General features: G+C 38.4%; 1 protein-coding gene across 3 annotated transcripts in view; it reads right to left on the bottom strand.

Annotated features, from left to right (window-relative positions):
• Positions 1 to 17,012, bottom strand: part of LOC126253212 (enkurin) — a 102,096-nt gene extending 85,084 nt beyond the window's left edge. For 2 of the 3 annotated variants that reach the window (XM_049954391.1, XM_049954393.1), the window contains exon 1: positions 16,841 to 17,012. In XM_049954391.1, the coding sequence (XP_049810348.1) occupies positions 16,841 to 16,926 (86 nt within the window). In that variant the 5' untranslated portion in view covers positions 16,927 to 17,012. Of the gene's footprint in view, positions 1 to 13,204; positions 13,219 to 16,840 lie in introns of all 3 variants that reach the window. The other variant, XM_049954392.1, reaches the window with a different exon arrangement.
• Between the last annotated feature and the right edge of the window lie 18 nt (positions 17,013 to 17,030).

Raw genomic sequence — 17,030 nt, 5'->3', positions numbered from 1 at the left:
GACGTTTTCTTTAGGTGTTATTGGTTTGCTATTTGTGGTGTGGTAAGACGTTTAATTTATTGTGTGGCTTCTGTTCTTAGGTACAGATAAGATGATGAAATATAACAGTGCTATGTTGTAGTCGGAGATGGGGCAGGACTTATTGTTCGTTATTAAATTCCTCCAGTTACTTGGACTGATTGCAGAGATTATGAAGTGTAGTGTGTGTGGGAATCGGTGATGGAGAGGGGGGAGGGGGAGAAGGGGCGGCGGGCAGGCGGCCGACCAAGTCTGTGATGCCGGAGTTGGTTGGTGGTAAGTAATTGTTTTTTTTTTTTTTTTTTGTCTATTCTTCTCGAGTTGTGGTGATTTCTGTATTTGCGCTGTACTGATTGTGTTTTAATTCATGTAAGGATGTTTTATGTCCATAAGCTCGTGTTCTGCATGGAAGATGGCATTCCAGTCAATGGACAACCACGCCAACTAGAATGGAAGCAAGACAGCAGTATACCAATGTGGCCCAATGACTCAGTGTGAATCGTTCTGCTGTTTCTCGGATGTGGCGACAGTTTACAGAGACTGAAACTATATCTCGAAGACCAGGGCAGGGCCAAACTTATAAGAAATCAGAAAGAGAGGACCGTTATTTGGATGTAAGGGCATGACAGTAGCGCCTTATATTGCACACAACTGTAATCTGACCTCTGAATGTGTTGTATCAAGGTAAACAATGTACAGAAGTCTTTGGCAGAGTGCCCTTTATTTTTGACGACCTACTGTGTGTGTCTTCACAGATGGGAAAGTCTAGAGTTGAGTTGTCGACATGCCACCAGGATGAATGAAGAAAGAACAACTGTTCTTTTCACACATGAGACCCAATTTGGTCTCAATAATTCTTGATGGATTCGCATCTGGAGGGAACGTGGAACGATTTTGGGACCCAAATATTATGGAAAGAAACCAATATCAAGGAAGATCACTAAAGGTGTGGGCAAGGATAATGTTGACCACTCAAACACCTCTTTGTGAAATTGTATGGGTGAATCAGCAAGGTCTAACTTCTGTCAGGTATCGTGATGATATCTTAGGACCTCATGTAAAGTTAGTGCAAGGTCCTGTGGGTCCATATTCGTACTGACAGACGATAAAGCTCGATCTCATAGAGCATGGGTGGTTGATGTTTTCTTGGAAATGACAGGTATTGCATGCACAGCATGGCCTGCTCTCTCTCCCAACTTGAATCCCAAAGATCATGTCAGAGAGTCACTAGGAAGATGGGTTGCATGTCAGCAACCACCAACCACTCCAAAGACTTGCAAGCAGCTTGCAGGAAAAGTGGGCGTTATTGGCTCACGATGCGATTGGTGACATCTTTAACGGCACATCCCGTCGTTGACAGGCTTGTACTGCTGCCAGCAGTGGTCACACCCCACACTGCGCACATTAACTGGTTGTTGGAATGTGTGTGCAAATCCATTAAGTTGGAAAAAAGAAGAACATTTTTGTCCACTATTATGTGTGTTCCAGTTGTTAATATTCTGTATTCTTAACATTGTTTCTACTTTATTATCACCTGTTTCATTTGTTGCTCTAATTTTGATCACCAGTATATGTTCCTGATACTCGAGGTATCAAGATAAGACACAGCCACGACACATGAAAATGAAACTTCTTCCTTTGGTCCAGACACAATACAATGAAATTCTAATAAAAGTTGTCCTATGTTGGAATGCAATCCCTAGAAAAACTCCCTTCACACTTGAGAGATACGAAGGAAGTATTTTCGCTAAAAATCTCCTAACAATTTTGACACAAAACTGTTTCTATAGTACAAATGATTTTATGTACACTACAGTGTAACACAAAGTGCAATGAAATACCATGTACTAAATGAGATGCAGTTTACATAAACAGCAAAACATATTGTTAAAAGAGAAAGAAGGAAACCCTCTCTCTCTCTCTCTCTCTCTCTATATATATATATATATATATATATATATATATATATATATATATATATATATATATATATATATATAGGGTGAGTCACTTAACGTTACCGCAGGATATATTTCGTAAACCACATCAAATACTGACGAATCGATTCCACAGACCAAACGTGAGGAGAGGGGCTAGTGTAATTGGTTAATAAAAACCATAAAAAAATGCACGGAAGTATGTTTTTTAACACAAGCGTAGGTTTTCTTAAATGGAACCCCGTTAGTTTTGTTAGCACATCTGAACATATAAACAAATACGTAATCAGTGCCGTTTGTTGCATTGTAAAATGTTAATTACATCCGGAGATATTGTAACCTAAAGTTGACGCTTGAGTACCACTCCTCCGCTGTTCGATCGTGTGTATCGGAGAGCACCGAATTACATAGGGATCCAAAGGGAACGGTGATGGACCTTAGGTACGGAAGAGACTGGAACAGCACATTACGTCCACATGCTAACACCTTTTTATTGGTCTTTTTCACTGACGCACATGTACATTACCATGAGGGGTGAGGTACACGTACACACGTGGTTTCCGTTTTCAATTACGGAGTGGAATAGAGTGTGTCCCGACATGTCAGGCCAATAGATGTTCAATGTGGTGGCCATCATTTGCTGCACACAATTGCAATCTATGGAGTAATGAATGTCGTACACGCCACAGTACATCTGGTGTAATCTCGCCGCAGGCTGCCATAATACATTGTTTCATATCCCCTGGGGTTGTAGGCACATCACGGTACACATTCTCCTTTAACGTACCCCACAGAAAGAAGTCCAGAGGTGTAAGATCAGGAGAGCGGGCTGGCAACTTTATGCGTCCTCCACGTCCTATGAAACGCCCGTCGAACATCCTGTCAAGGGTCAGCCTAGTGTTAATTGCGGAATGTGCAAGTGCACCATCATGCTGATACCACAAACATCGACGCGTTTCCAGTGGGACATTTTCGAGCAACGTTGGCAGATCATTCTGTAGAAACGCGATGTATGTTGCAGCTGTTTGGGCCCCTGAAATGAAGTGAGGACCAATGATGTGGTCGCCAATGATTCCGCACCATACATTTACAGTCCACGGTCGCTGTCGCTCTACCTGTCTGAGCCAGCAAGGATTGTCCACGGATCAGTAATGCATGTTCCGTAGATTCACTGCCCCGTGATGCGTGAAACCCGCTTCATCGGTAACAGGTAGAACTGCAACGCATTCTCTGTTAATGCCCATTGACAGAATTGCACTCGATGATTAATCACCATGTAATTGCTGATGTAGCGACACATGAAACGGGTGAAAGCGGTGACGGTGCAGTATGCGCATGACACTACATTGACTCAGTCCACCGGCTCTCGCAATGTCCCGTGTACTCATGTGTGGGTTCTAGGCAACAGCAGATAACACACCAACTGCACCCGCTTCTCCTGTGACGTGCCTGTTACGGACCCGTTTGCGTGCTACGACCATACCTGTTGCATACAGTTGGCGGTAGATGTTTTGCAATGTGCGGCACGTTGGATGCTCTCTGTCCGGGTACCGTTCTGCATACACCCTGCAGGCTTCAGCTGCATTTCGTCGACACTCGCCATAGATGAGTATCATCTCCGCCTTTTCACAGTTCGACTACACCATGGTCACAGTTCCTACAACACTACACTATCACAGACGTCTGGTAACACGGTGTACTACAGTTGGTCTGCGTGCGGAAACGAATGCAGAATAACAAAAGCAGCAAGCGCTACATGCGGACACTGCGACAGCTAGACCAAACCACAACAGTGCACTACAGCCACACTCGTAAACACGGTCGTCATCGTAAACATGTCCCTGCAGATGCTGCTCGCCGACCGTGGCCCGTGTTTGTTACAACATGCAACTGAACGTCGGAGGTTTCAAGCGTCAACTTTAGGTTACAATATCTCCGGATGTAATTAACATTTTACAATGCAACAAACGGCACTGATTACGTATTTGTTTATATGTTCAGATGTGCTAACAAAACTAACGGGGTTCCATTTAAGAAAACCTACGCTTGTGTTAAAAAACATACTTCCGTGCATTTTTGTATGGTTTGTATTAAACAATTACACTAGCCCCTCTCCTCACGTTCGGTCTGTGGAATCGATTCGTCAGTATTTGATGTGGTTTACGAAATATATCCAGCGGTAACGTTAGGTGACTCACCCTGTATATATACAATTTTTCTTACATCATTTGTGCTCTCTCTCTCTCTCTCTCTCTCTCTCTCTCTCTCTCTCTCTAACTTGGATTTACCATTTATTATGAGCTGTCGCCTTATCATTAAGTTATCCAAACAAGACTCACAATGAGACCCAAATTTCCATATGGTGTCAACTATGTGAATACAATCTGTACTTGTACAACCGTTACGCATATATCCACACAAGGGAGACATTTTACATGAAAATCTCTTGCCCAGCGTCTGCAGATAAATACAACATTGCAGTGCATACGTTAGTCCAAATTACAATGCAATATTCCATCCGACATGCATGCATGTGCAGAAGGACATTGCATCATAATTAGAATAACAGGCATTATAATGTTGTGTTATGGACATAGTAAAAATATTAGACCGAAAAATGGAATTAGTAAAATGAAAAAACATTTCTTTGAAGTTTAATAATGATTTGATCAAAGATAGCCCCAAAACTACAGATGGTTTTAATAAATATTTTCTATCAGCAGCAGATATGATGGATGATGATGATGATGGAGAGGGTTGTATGGGCACAGGTAACAAGCTTGGAAAAATATGTGCCTACCCACACCAAAGCGTGGGACGAAGCATGATGCCAGCAGTAAAACATGGACAACATAGGAAGAAAGTGGTAGAGGGAGCTACAACAATGTAGCAGATGGAAGTGGCTGGCTGACTGCAAGGAAAAAATGGAGGAGCCAGCCACTCTGCAATACACTAAAACCTCCAGCCTAAAAGTTTAGGCCAGAGTCCAGACACACCACAAACCTTTATAACCCTAGACACACACATCTCATCATTAGCTAAAACACAGGGCAGATCCCCATCAACTTGTGATTCTGCCGTTGCATCATGGTATAAAATACAGTCTGTTAAAATGTGGTGGACAGAGATGTGCATACCATATCCATCACAAAACGGGGGATCCTCCCGCCGTAATAGAAAGCTATGTATGAGAGGACAGTGCCCGGTCTGAAGAAGCGTGAGGGTCACTTCTTCCCGCCTGAGCCACTGGCAGGAGAAACGCCATGACCGAGTTGTTGACTTCACCAACCGCAGTTTATTGGCCATCACCGCCAGTCATTCTTCCTCCCACAACTCCGTGCACTTCTTGTGGAGTGCAGAAATGACAGACTGCAAGGGAATGGGACACTGGACCACATGCTGCTCTCTGCAGGCATCCTTGGCAGCCAATCGACCTGTTCATTGCCCCATATTCCTACATCATCAGTCATCCAGCAGAAGCACACCTCCTTACCCCGCCGTTGGAGCAAGTACAGTTGGTCATATATCAGCTGGACCATCTCTTCAGTTGGGTACAGATTCTGCAAAATGATTGTAAGGCACTAAGAGAATCGGAGCAGAGGAGAAATCGATTGCCCCGAACACAATTCATCTGTTCCAGTCCCTTGAGGATCGCGTGGAGCTCTGCTACGAAAATGGTATATTCATCAGGAAGGCGAATCCGGGTAACATGATCAGGGAACACTACAGAACAGCCAAGGAAATTCTCCTGTTTCGAGCCATCAGTGCAAAACGACGGTAAAACCGTAATGCACATCTAAAATGTTGAAAAACGGAGATTGGAATGTAAAGTCTGGTGTATTATCTTTCTTAAAATTAGTCAAATCTAAAATAAGTCTGGGTCTCCGGGGGAGCCAAGGTGGTAATCTGCTCCAACCGTGACAGAAAACATGAAGACCAGCCATATCCATCGCAGAGAGGCAATCCTGTGCGTGAATCCCATAGGGCCACGTCGCTCTTTGCTGGTTATGAAATAGCCGTGCCAGAAGAGGCTGAGCAACGGTATGGTATGCAGGTGTGTATGGGGTGGACAAAGTTTTATACACCTGGCGCACCGTAAGTAGCTGCCGCCACATATGAAGTGGCGGTTCACCAGCTTCTGCACAGAGGCTTGGTATGGGGCTAGTTCTGAATGCCCTAGTGGCCAACCGAAGCCCTTCATGGTGCACAACATCCAACACCTTCAAGTAAGAAGGCCTCGCAGACCCATACATCGTGCACCTATAATCGAGCCGAGATCGCACAAACGCCCTGTAAAACTGGAGCAGACGAGTCCTGTCGGCTCCCTATGTACTGTGGCTAAGACATTTTAAAATACTTAAAGCCTTAAGGACCGTAATTTCAGGTCTTTAAGATGAGTTAACCACGTAAGCTTTGAGTCAAAAATGATCCCCAGAAATCTCACCGTGTCTTTAAAAGTAAGGACAGTGTCCCTCATCCTCCTGAGTTGAGCAGCAGATAGTTCATGTCTGAAAACTTCCTTAGTAGCTAGCAGTAGTTTCTATGAAAAGCATTCCACAAGAAGTTTGAGAAAATTAAGTGGCGTTCTACATCGCCATACGAAGCTTTAAAAATTATTAACTCTTATATGGTTACAATGAAAACAGTAATAAAGTAATGAAATGTTACTTAGTTAACATTTGTAATAATTTAAGTTACTCATGTTATATCTAGCACTTTTCATAGTTCTGTTGCCACGTTTTTCACAAAAATGGAAATTAAACTTTAAAAAATAACTGACCCGCCACATTACTGATAGATTTTTCAAAAATTTCAAGATGATTTGAAACAATTGACTTTGTAAACAATTTGTACAGAACCACATAATCAGTAACAAACTTCTTACTTCCAAATAGAAGTGGCAATTCAACTGATTACATTTGCCTTAATAGATTATATATTACAATCACTGAATCGTAAATTGTAATCATTATGAATATTTTATGGCTTGTTTATTATTTTTCATTGTTAAATTATGGTATCTTCTCACAAATATTATGAAATATTGGATCTGCAAATTCATGATTCTTCTTTTATGTGCAGGACAGACAGCAAATTCCATCAACTCCATGCCATCGAAATTTGAAGCCACTGGAGAGCCACCAGTCATGATGTACCATAGAGCTCTATTTTGGGTTCTGTACTGCCTTTGAGACACATAAACGATCTCTCACTTGCATATATTTTATAACTAACTACTTGCACAATAGCAATTAATCATTTTATATCCACAGTTGAAGATTAGCGTCAAATGTTCATTGTTTGTGGACAACTTCACTATAAGGCTTCAGAGTTCCTTACATTCATTGCAACAAGCTAATATTTACACCCAATTGATATGTTATGATGATGGTATTCATTATCATTGCAATGTTTATAAAATACTTCATTGTAAATAACCACACAATTAGCAATGAAATAATTAATAGCACATAATAAAGTTCCATCGTCTGTAGCCAACTTCCTGTTAGTGGCGTGGTTTATACAACTGATGTTTTATGGAAATATTCAATGGCAATCATTAACATAAAGTTCTCAATATGTGTGAAAAACCAAATTAAAGTTTAAATTGAAGATGATCATCACAGCCCTTCACATAAGATTTTATCACCTAATGATTTGGATGGTGGTAATATTTCTGAAAGCTTGCATACAACTTTAAGTTTGACATAGCTTATGTTATATAACTTTGTGTTATCAGACAAGGAGCTATTTTGCTACACCATGGCACAAATGGCAACTGAATGGCGACAGCATTCCAAGATTTCTTGAAAACAAAATTTTGGCTTTACAGGTTCAATCAACCTCTTATCCTCTCTCTCTCTCTCTCTCTCTCTCTCTCTCTCTCTCTCTCTCTCTCTCCTCTCTCTCTCTCTCTCTCTCTCTCTCTGTCTCTCTCTCTTTATCTCTCTCTCTCATTTAAAAATAACCTGTATGTTAATTTTTTTCAAACAATGAAGGTGACATACAGTTATACTAATGGAGCTCGATATTTGATGTTGTCATTTTTAAAACTTTTTCGTAATTTTTCATCATTGTATGATACACAGTTTATGCAAAAATTCTCACAATATTGTGATTTCATTATTCTATAGACAGTGAATATAATTTCATAGTACCTAAGATTAGTTGACTGTAGCTGACAAAACTGTCTTATTGTTTGATAATTTAAGCTGCCTATAGAAAAGCACATCAAATATGCTCTATTACAAATTTGAAAGATTTATTCATTTTTGTCATTTTCACTGTACATTCTCCATTACAAATTTTAGGTTACAGAGTTAGTGTTAATTTTCCCAGAAAGACAAGAGTATTCAATATGTGATTTCTGGTATGCATAATTTCAACATCTGAAGGTCTAAAGGAGTTTTCTTTTTAATTTCTCTGATGGAATGTATATTTTTGTTTAGCAGTACTGATATACAAATCTGTGAAGTGTTAGTGAACCCTAAAATTCTTCATGTTTGTGTAAATATTAAGCATGATATGTTATAGCATTGTGATAGTACACAACAGGAAGTAAATACACATACTATGTCCTGATTTCTTTTGGCTGTGCTACAGGAGGAGGAGAAAAACACAGAACAATGTATTGATTCCCATGAGAGATTGGAAACAGCCCTCTATTAAAATGCATTAATAACTATTTAAATCAATAAGCAGTATTTGAACAAAATAAGAAAGAAAATATATTCATAATAGGTATAACTGCTCATAAAATAACGGCATCATGATCTTATTTCACGATCAACGTAACAAATTTTATTGCTGGTGTTCAGTATTAGCATAATGACAAAACGAGACTTTTCCCTAATTCGAATTTGTGTGTAATTAATGTTCCAATGTGTTTCCATAGTAAAACTTGAATCTAAGTGTAGTACTAAACTCAAATACTCGAGAGCATATGTTAAATATGACATTTACTTGTAGTAAATGCAGTAGTACAGTGTGAAAAATTGAATATAACAACAACTGCTAATGTGTTGGTGGAAATAATGAAATTCATAGATTATCTCTTCTAATATGCTTGTTGATGATACTTGATTGGCAAATATTCTTTAAAAAAAATTAAACAAAAATGAGCTATAACATACAACTTATTACTTAAGGAGAATTAAATTGTCTAAGACCTAAATATGTACCTCAAACATTACACTGTTAATGAAATTTGTAACTTCAAATCGAATATGTGAAACTGAATGAAATTATAAGTATTTTCAACTAATATATGATATAAAAAGAAGATGAAAGAATTCTTTTAAGATAACATATCGTATCTTCCAGCCAGATTCAAAGACTGAATCCAAGATGGCCGCCTACTGATGTGTTACTCCTTATCTAGTGCGAAAATGAGTAAATCCCGGGTAGAAAACGAAATTCTGTTTAGAAACATAAAAAATGTTTTTCATTAACGTAAGAGCTATTTCAGTAGCTACAAATTTTTCGTCTTTTTTGTGTTTAGTTACTGAAACAGGGTGTGGGAAGTTCTGTGATTTGCAATATCTACAACATGAGTCGAATGTCCAATCGGAAGTGTGTGGAAAGTTCTGCAGGTCTCAAAGTTTATGTTGTGAATTTAATGTGTGAATGAAAGACATGTACTGTAATGGACATGAAAACAAATACACTGCAATAAAGGATGAGCTCAAGAACTCTACAAATTTAGCAGACAGTGTTATATGAAAATTCCTATTTTGCAAAAAGAAGTTAAAATAGGAAAATGTGCATCTCATATAATATAATATCAAAAGTGACGGGAATAAGTACAGTGAAAGAAGAAAAATGCGCCAGTTCAGTTAGTTTGGGTGTATAGCATCCACACTTTATCACAATTACTCAGTTTTTTTCGATAGAAAACCTTTTTTGTGTGGAAAATTTTCAGTGACAGGAAATGTGTATTTTATATCCAAAGCAGTATATCTTTATAATTGTGTTAACATTGAACAAAAACAGAAAATATGGTTCTGTGAAACATGTGATTCTAACATAGGCCAAAAACTCGTTAAGAAAGATAGCATAAATGAGATCATCACAGTGTTGATTGACAAACTCATTGACATGATAAATAATAGTGCTCATCATAAGAGTTACGATCTAGAACCACTACAAAGGCAGTAAAATGAAAATAAAGAAATACGCCAGTGACCTGGAACAATCGTTAAAGTGTACAGAGCAAGATTCTAAGAGCCAAAGACAAATTTCACATAAGTATGAGAACACAAGTGCTAATTTGGATTATACTGTGCCAGTGAGATACAAGTTCGAGGACCTGGCCATGTACAGGGATAAAGAAAGATCCAAACATCCACTGAGATGACAAAAAGATCTGAAAGTAAAGACCAAAACTGGAAAGCTACATGTGCTGTCATCAACTTTAGGCCTGAATCAAATAGGCGAAACATTTATGAAGAAGCAAATGCTGAACCTAAGTACAACAATAAATATACACAAAATGTGAAAGTAACAAATTTTGAGTGATAGTCATGGAATCATCAGAATAAACTTGGGTATAAAGATATTTAGGAGGCAAAAAATGGGATATGGAAGATGAAAAAATCTTCAAAAGTAAAGAGTTATAATTCGAACGATTCTATTGTGCTATAGTGGTAGTAAATGATGTATACAGAAACCAATTCCACATGACTATTACACTGTAAGAATCTGTATTGAATACATAACACATATGAATGTAATTGTCATAAACATTCCACAACATGTGGATTTACCATCATGGTCGTTTGTTGACACTGAAATCTACAGAATAAACCAGCAAAAAACAAAATGAATTAATGTTAAGAGTATACAAATTATAGATATATGAAGCCTCATACAAAACACAGACTACACCTTAATTACCAAGGTAATGTCCGCCCCTGGTATCTGAGTGGTCAGCATGATGGGATGTCAATCATAAGTGCCCAGGTTCGATTCCTGGCTGGATCGGAGATTTTCTCCACTCAGGTACTGGGTGTTGTGTTGTCTCTATCATGATCATCATCATCTCATCCCCTTCGATGTGCAAGTCGTCTAAGTGGCATCACAGCTGGGGCATACAGACTTAAAACTGGCCAAAATTGGGTCTCATTTCGATATCCAGAATCACACACTAACATAGTGAGTCAGGTAAATATGGGTATGGCTGCGGAAATGCCTGCTGACTATATAATAACTCCGAACTGCTTCGACAAGACTTACAACATAATAATTGGAAGTAGGGAGCAGTGGGAGAAAACAGTTCGACACCGTACGGGGGACATCGTTTGGTTCACCGATGGGTCGAAAACAGATCCAGGCGTTGGGGCAGGGTTGTATGGGGTTCAGCCAAGACTGGAGAGCAGCATCTCTCTAGGGAAACTGGTCTCTGTATTCCAAGCCGAAATTACCGCAATCAGGGCATGTGTGGAGGAGAATACGAGTAGGTGTTACAATAATCGTAGCATCTACATCTATTCAGACAGCCAGGCAGCCCCGATATCATTGGCAGCTCCTGCAACAAGATCTAAGATTGTTGCAGATTACGACAGGGCTCTGGTGGAGCTAGGGGAAAACAGTAGGGTGTAACTAGTGTGGGTCCCTAGCCACTCAGGGATCTGTGGCAATGAACAAGCCTATAGATTGGCTAGGATGGGGGCAACAACTCCATTTATTGGACCAGAACTTTTCTTGACAATCACCAAGGCTATGATCAAATTAGAACAACAGAACTGGCATAGGAAACAGCACGTAGGATATTGGACCAAGGTCCATAAACAAAAACATGGTAAGGTAATGATGCCCAAGCCATGTTTTAAAAGAAGCTCTGTAACCCTGGGATTGAACAGGAAAGAGATCAAACTCATGACTGGACTGATGACCGGCCATGGGAACTTCAAAAAACACCTACACACAATGGGAATAATGGAAGAGGACCCTAAATATAGGATCTGTGATGAGGGTGAAAAAACTGCATCACAACTAATCTTTGAATGCATGGCATTAGAGAGTAAAATATACAGAATCTTCGGGACAACTAGACCTGAAGAAATTGTGTCTAACAAAAAACTGGTAGAGGGACTCCTTGCACTATTCAAGGGCACTGGCTGTATTTACTAGATATACAGGGAGCGATACCGCACAATAAACCTAGTTTTGGTGCAGGCAGTGGCGTGTTAGACCTGTTCAAATCAAATCAAATCAAATCAAGTGGCATCAAATCGAAAAACTTGCACCCAGCAAATGGTCTACCCGACAGGAGGCCCTACTCACACAACAGTTATTTACCCAGGTAATAAGTTACTGAAAATTGAACTCATCACTGCTGTTGGGCAACTAAACATTACAGGCACATGCAAAACAGAGCGTACCTGTTCCAAAGTGTTGCAAGTACCTCTAGTGAGCCTGCCCACATAAATTATGCAGCATATGAAACACACAAGAACCTTGAGAAACGAACCAGCAAAATGTCACTTCCATCAGCAGATAAGAAAGCGACCACAGTAAGCACTGGATCGTTTCTTCAGCACATAGTGAAGTGTCATCAAGTGCATCAAAGCAGCCATCCTACTCTAAAGCATTATATGTTTAACAAATCACCCATTCATAAATTATTCAGGAAGTGAAATAAAAAAATCTGCCATCTGAGTCTCAAACAGGACCAAAAAATGTGACATGCGAAAAGAAACTTCCGGCCACTATATAAATGTAACCTCACTACTACACCAAATGTATGGACCTGTCGGTATATCAATCTGCAGATAGTAATGCCAAACAATTTGTAGTGTCTTTCATAAAGTTACTATCCACACAGGAAAGTGTGCCAAACACCAGACATTTATTTTAGGATATTTAAATTTTCATATCAAGAAAGACACCCAGAAACACTAATTTGCTTGACATACTAAGATCTTCTTCTCTGCAAATTACAGTCCCTCAAGACAACTCTCTTGTCTTGACAATTTTATTACAAATTAAAACAAAGACGATTTTGAAATGGGCTAGTTAATGTTGACTGTCTGACAGATCACAAAGATTTAAGGGTAAAACCATCAATTAACGAACCAAAGAGGGATCATAAACCAACTCATTGTGACAGACTCTTAAGTGATAAAAGTATATATTGCGTTAGGGAGAAGCTGAAGATATTAAACTGAAATAATCTAATATATGCTTCCAGCACTGTTTAGGTGGCTTGTAGCAGGTATATTAAGTACTCTATGTGAAATTTGCAGTACCTCATGTCCAATGGCTGCCAAACAAAACAACGGAAAGTAAACACAGTTAAACAACACTACATAACTGTTTCACATCACATGTAAATAACCTAAGATAAGGTAAAAATTGGTAAAGCAGTATACATTAGCCTAAAGCGACTCTACAGATGACAAATCAGATTAGCCTAATCAATAGCATATGATAACTTCATTGAAAACTCCGATAATAAACGTAAGTCTGCTTGGAGGGTCGTTAAAGCAGAGTTAGGTACACACACACATTGTGTAAAAGTTACAGGTAGTATTAATGACACTCAAGATGAATTTAACCAATTTTTTATCAATGCTACAAATTCTAATTCCTATCTTCCTCATAAGAAGAGTTCGAAACTTGCACCAAAACCTGATTCACAATGCGTAAACAAACCATTTTTTACAAAATTTTGCTGATGCTGTGCCAAATAATTGGAAAAAAGAGATAATTAACTCTGTACCAAAATTAAGTGGTCCCAGATAGGAATATATCTATTCTCCCAATTTTGTGATTAAAATGGACTTAATATCACTCCCTGTCCAAACACTTATATACTGGATGTTTGTTAACAGTGTTTTTCCAGAATATGTAAAAATGACAGAAGTGATTCCATTACAAGAAGTTATGATAAATGCTGCACTAATAACTATCGTCCTTTTTCTCTGGTACCTATTTTCTCAAAAATAATTTAATACGGCATAGAAAAGGAAATTCACCAAAAAAGAATATGTTGACTAAGCCTCAATATGTCCGTAGCTTGTGGTTTTGTAGTAGCATTCTCACTTCCGAAGCACAGGGTCCTGGGTTCGATTCTTGGTGGGGTCAGGGATTTTCACCTGCCCAAGATGACTGGGTGTTGTGTCATCATCATCATCATCATCATCATCCATCCCCATTCTGGTCAAAGGAAGGCAATGGCAAACCATCTCCATTAGTACCTTACCGAGTATGGTGGTGCGGGTCTCCCACATCATTCCCTACACTCTGTAAAGAAGCATGGTACTTCATTTCCATTTTTCCAAGCCTCAATACGGCTTTATATCTCAGTTATCAATAGTTAAAGGTGTTCAAAACTTTGTTTCAATTGTGCAATCCTCTTTTGGATCAAAATTATTTGCTCAAGCCAATGCATTTAATTCTGTAAACTGTAGAGTATTACTGGAGAAACTGTGGTATTATGGCATTAGGGACCTGGAACTCTTCCTCATTAAATCCTGTGTCAGTAACAGGAAGCAACTTGTAAGCCACATGGTCAACAGTCACAGTTACTGAATGTTACTAGATGTGCTCACCAAGGATCAGTCCTTGGGTCACTACTGTTTAAATTATTTATAAATTACCTGCCCAGCAATATACCATGCAAATTTGTGCTTTACGCAAATGATACAACTTTCATCAATTATGGGAATGACGTAAGCAGACGGAAGGAGCAAAGTAATGATTTCCTCAGATTATCTAGTATGTCGATTGAAGCCAATGGATTACCTATTAACTGTGAAACTGTCATATACCTCGATACAAACTTTAGTTGGGAGAGTCACATAGACGATATATCTTAAAAACGTTTATGAGTTATGTATCCATTGAAAAAATTATGCACATCTATTTCTTAGAAATTGCTGATTAAATCCTATTACACCTGCTTTCAATGACATCTAAGCAATGGTATTCTTCTACTGAATAATTTTCTTCAGGGGCCAGGAAAATTTTTATTTGGCAGAACAAAGCCATCAGGAACATCTCTGGGATTCCCAAAAATAACATACTTATAGGTCTTATTTCAAAGAATTACACATAATAATAGCCGTCTTTCTTTTTATATACAGTTGCCTTTCGTACAAAAAGAAAACTTTATCAGTTACAACTTTAGGCAGTTCATTCATGATCAAAATACTCATCAAGCATCATCAGGCATCCTTATAACTCGACTTTAAAAAAGAATAGAAAGCAGTTTCGTATATGTAGGAATAAAACTTTCAAACACAATACCTGTGCACACGCATGCTGCTTTTCTTAATATTTTTACAAATTATACCGAAAAACGTCTGAAAGAGAAACCTTTTAACATTCTTGAAGAATTTGAAAACTCTTCAAAAGTACACCTGATTTGACGAATAACTGATAATACTGTTTCCTTGTACCTTCCTTCTACGTTTTTTGTCCCCTCTGGTATCTTGTGTTAACGTTTCAGCTAGTAATTTACTATTAACAACATTGGCAAATCTTGGTGTATGCTCTCTGCCCCTTTACTGTGTGAAACTTGGTAATTTAACAATGTTTTGATGCATATTTAACTACCAGCTGTATGGAGAAATCTTTATGTATCACTTATGTTGTTCTACCATATATGAAGGGCTTATTTCAATAGTGATACAAGTCCACTTTTGTTCATATTGGCATACAGAGTCTTAAAGTTAAATGAGCGCTGAAAAATCTGCAGTTCAGATACCAGAAATAGTCAAGCATATATCTTCTTGCTAGAGATGAACCTTTCTTTCTGTTGGTTTGGCTCATTGATTTCAGAAGCATTTAGACAGAAAAGTGGAGGTGATGGACTTGTACCAGTATTGAAATAAGCCCTTCATTATGTGTACTTAAATTATGTGTTCCACCTAAGTGTACATAAGTATGTTTCTTAACATGTCAGTCACACTTTATAAAATCTCTTGTACAATAATCGTGACAATGATTGTATGCAGATGCATAAAGATGGATGAATAAATAAGTAAATAAATAAGCAGACAAGAGTTTCCCGATAACTGCATGGCACAGTAGCACATTCATCGTAAACATGTTTCCTTGTACCTTCTTTCTACGTTTTTTGTCCCCTCTGGTATCTTGTGTTAACGTTTCAGCTAGTAATTTACTATTAACAACATTGGCAAATCTTGGTGTATGCTCTCTGCCCCTTTACTGTGTGAAACTTGGTAATTTAATTGGTATTTTCTTATAAATGTAGGCCTACGTACTATTATTATCTAATAAATATCAGTATATTACTTGAAGCACTACGCTAGCAGTGGGAGCCAGATATCAGCCAGATAACGTAAGTTAAAGATTTCGCAATACCGTTAAATGTAACAGGTTAATTTTTAATAGCGTTGTATTTTACAAAAAGAGACAACTGCTTTTCATTCGATAATGTACACTTTGAGCATTCATGATGGCATCTACAGAACACAGAGCATGAGAAGAAACGAAATTAATATATTTTGCAAGCACGAGTAGTTTTTACCAGTGGAGTAAAAAATTTTTAATAGTGTTGTATTTTAGAAAAAGAAACAACTGCTTTTCATTCGATAATATATACTTTGAGCATTCATGATGGCGTCTACAGAACACAGTGCATGAGAAGGAACAAAATTAACATTGCGATAAAGCAATGAGAAAGGGTGATAGGATGCTTTGGTGGTTACAATAAAGTGAACTAATAACAGCAGAGAGATACTATAAATATGACTGCACCAGGGATATTTTATGAGAACAAGTTCGATCTCTCAATATGGCTGTAGAAGCCGAAATCATTTTTTAAAGCTATTTATTTTCATCTCAGTGCCCAATGTCCCGCTTTCACTAAAATGTTATTCAAATCATTCGGACTTACAATTGCAAATCTTGCTTACCGTTCACGCAGAGAGACGTCGAAGTCTACTAGGTTTTCTGCAACATCTGGACGTTTGTGCTTAGCAGATTCTACCAAATGTGGCATAGCTATTCAAAATTATGTACTGGTCTTTTCGTTTTAAAGTCTAATTAAGAGTTCAGCCTTAAACAGACCTCCTGAACCTTGCTACTCTAATCAATACTGTTGTG

The sequence above is a fragment of the Schistocerca nitens genome, chromosome 4 (assembly GCF_023898315.1).
Source record: "Schistocerca nitens isolate TAMUIC-IGC-003100 chromosome 4, iqSchNite1.1, whole genome shotgun sequence".
Classification (NCBI taxonomy): domain Eukaryota; kingdom Metazoa; phylum Arthropoda; class Insecta; order Orthoptera; family Acrididae; genus Schistocerca; species Schistocerca nitens.
Note: the sequence above shows the minus strand (reverse complement) of the source record. Positions and strands in the feature narration are given on the sequence as shown.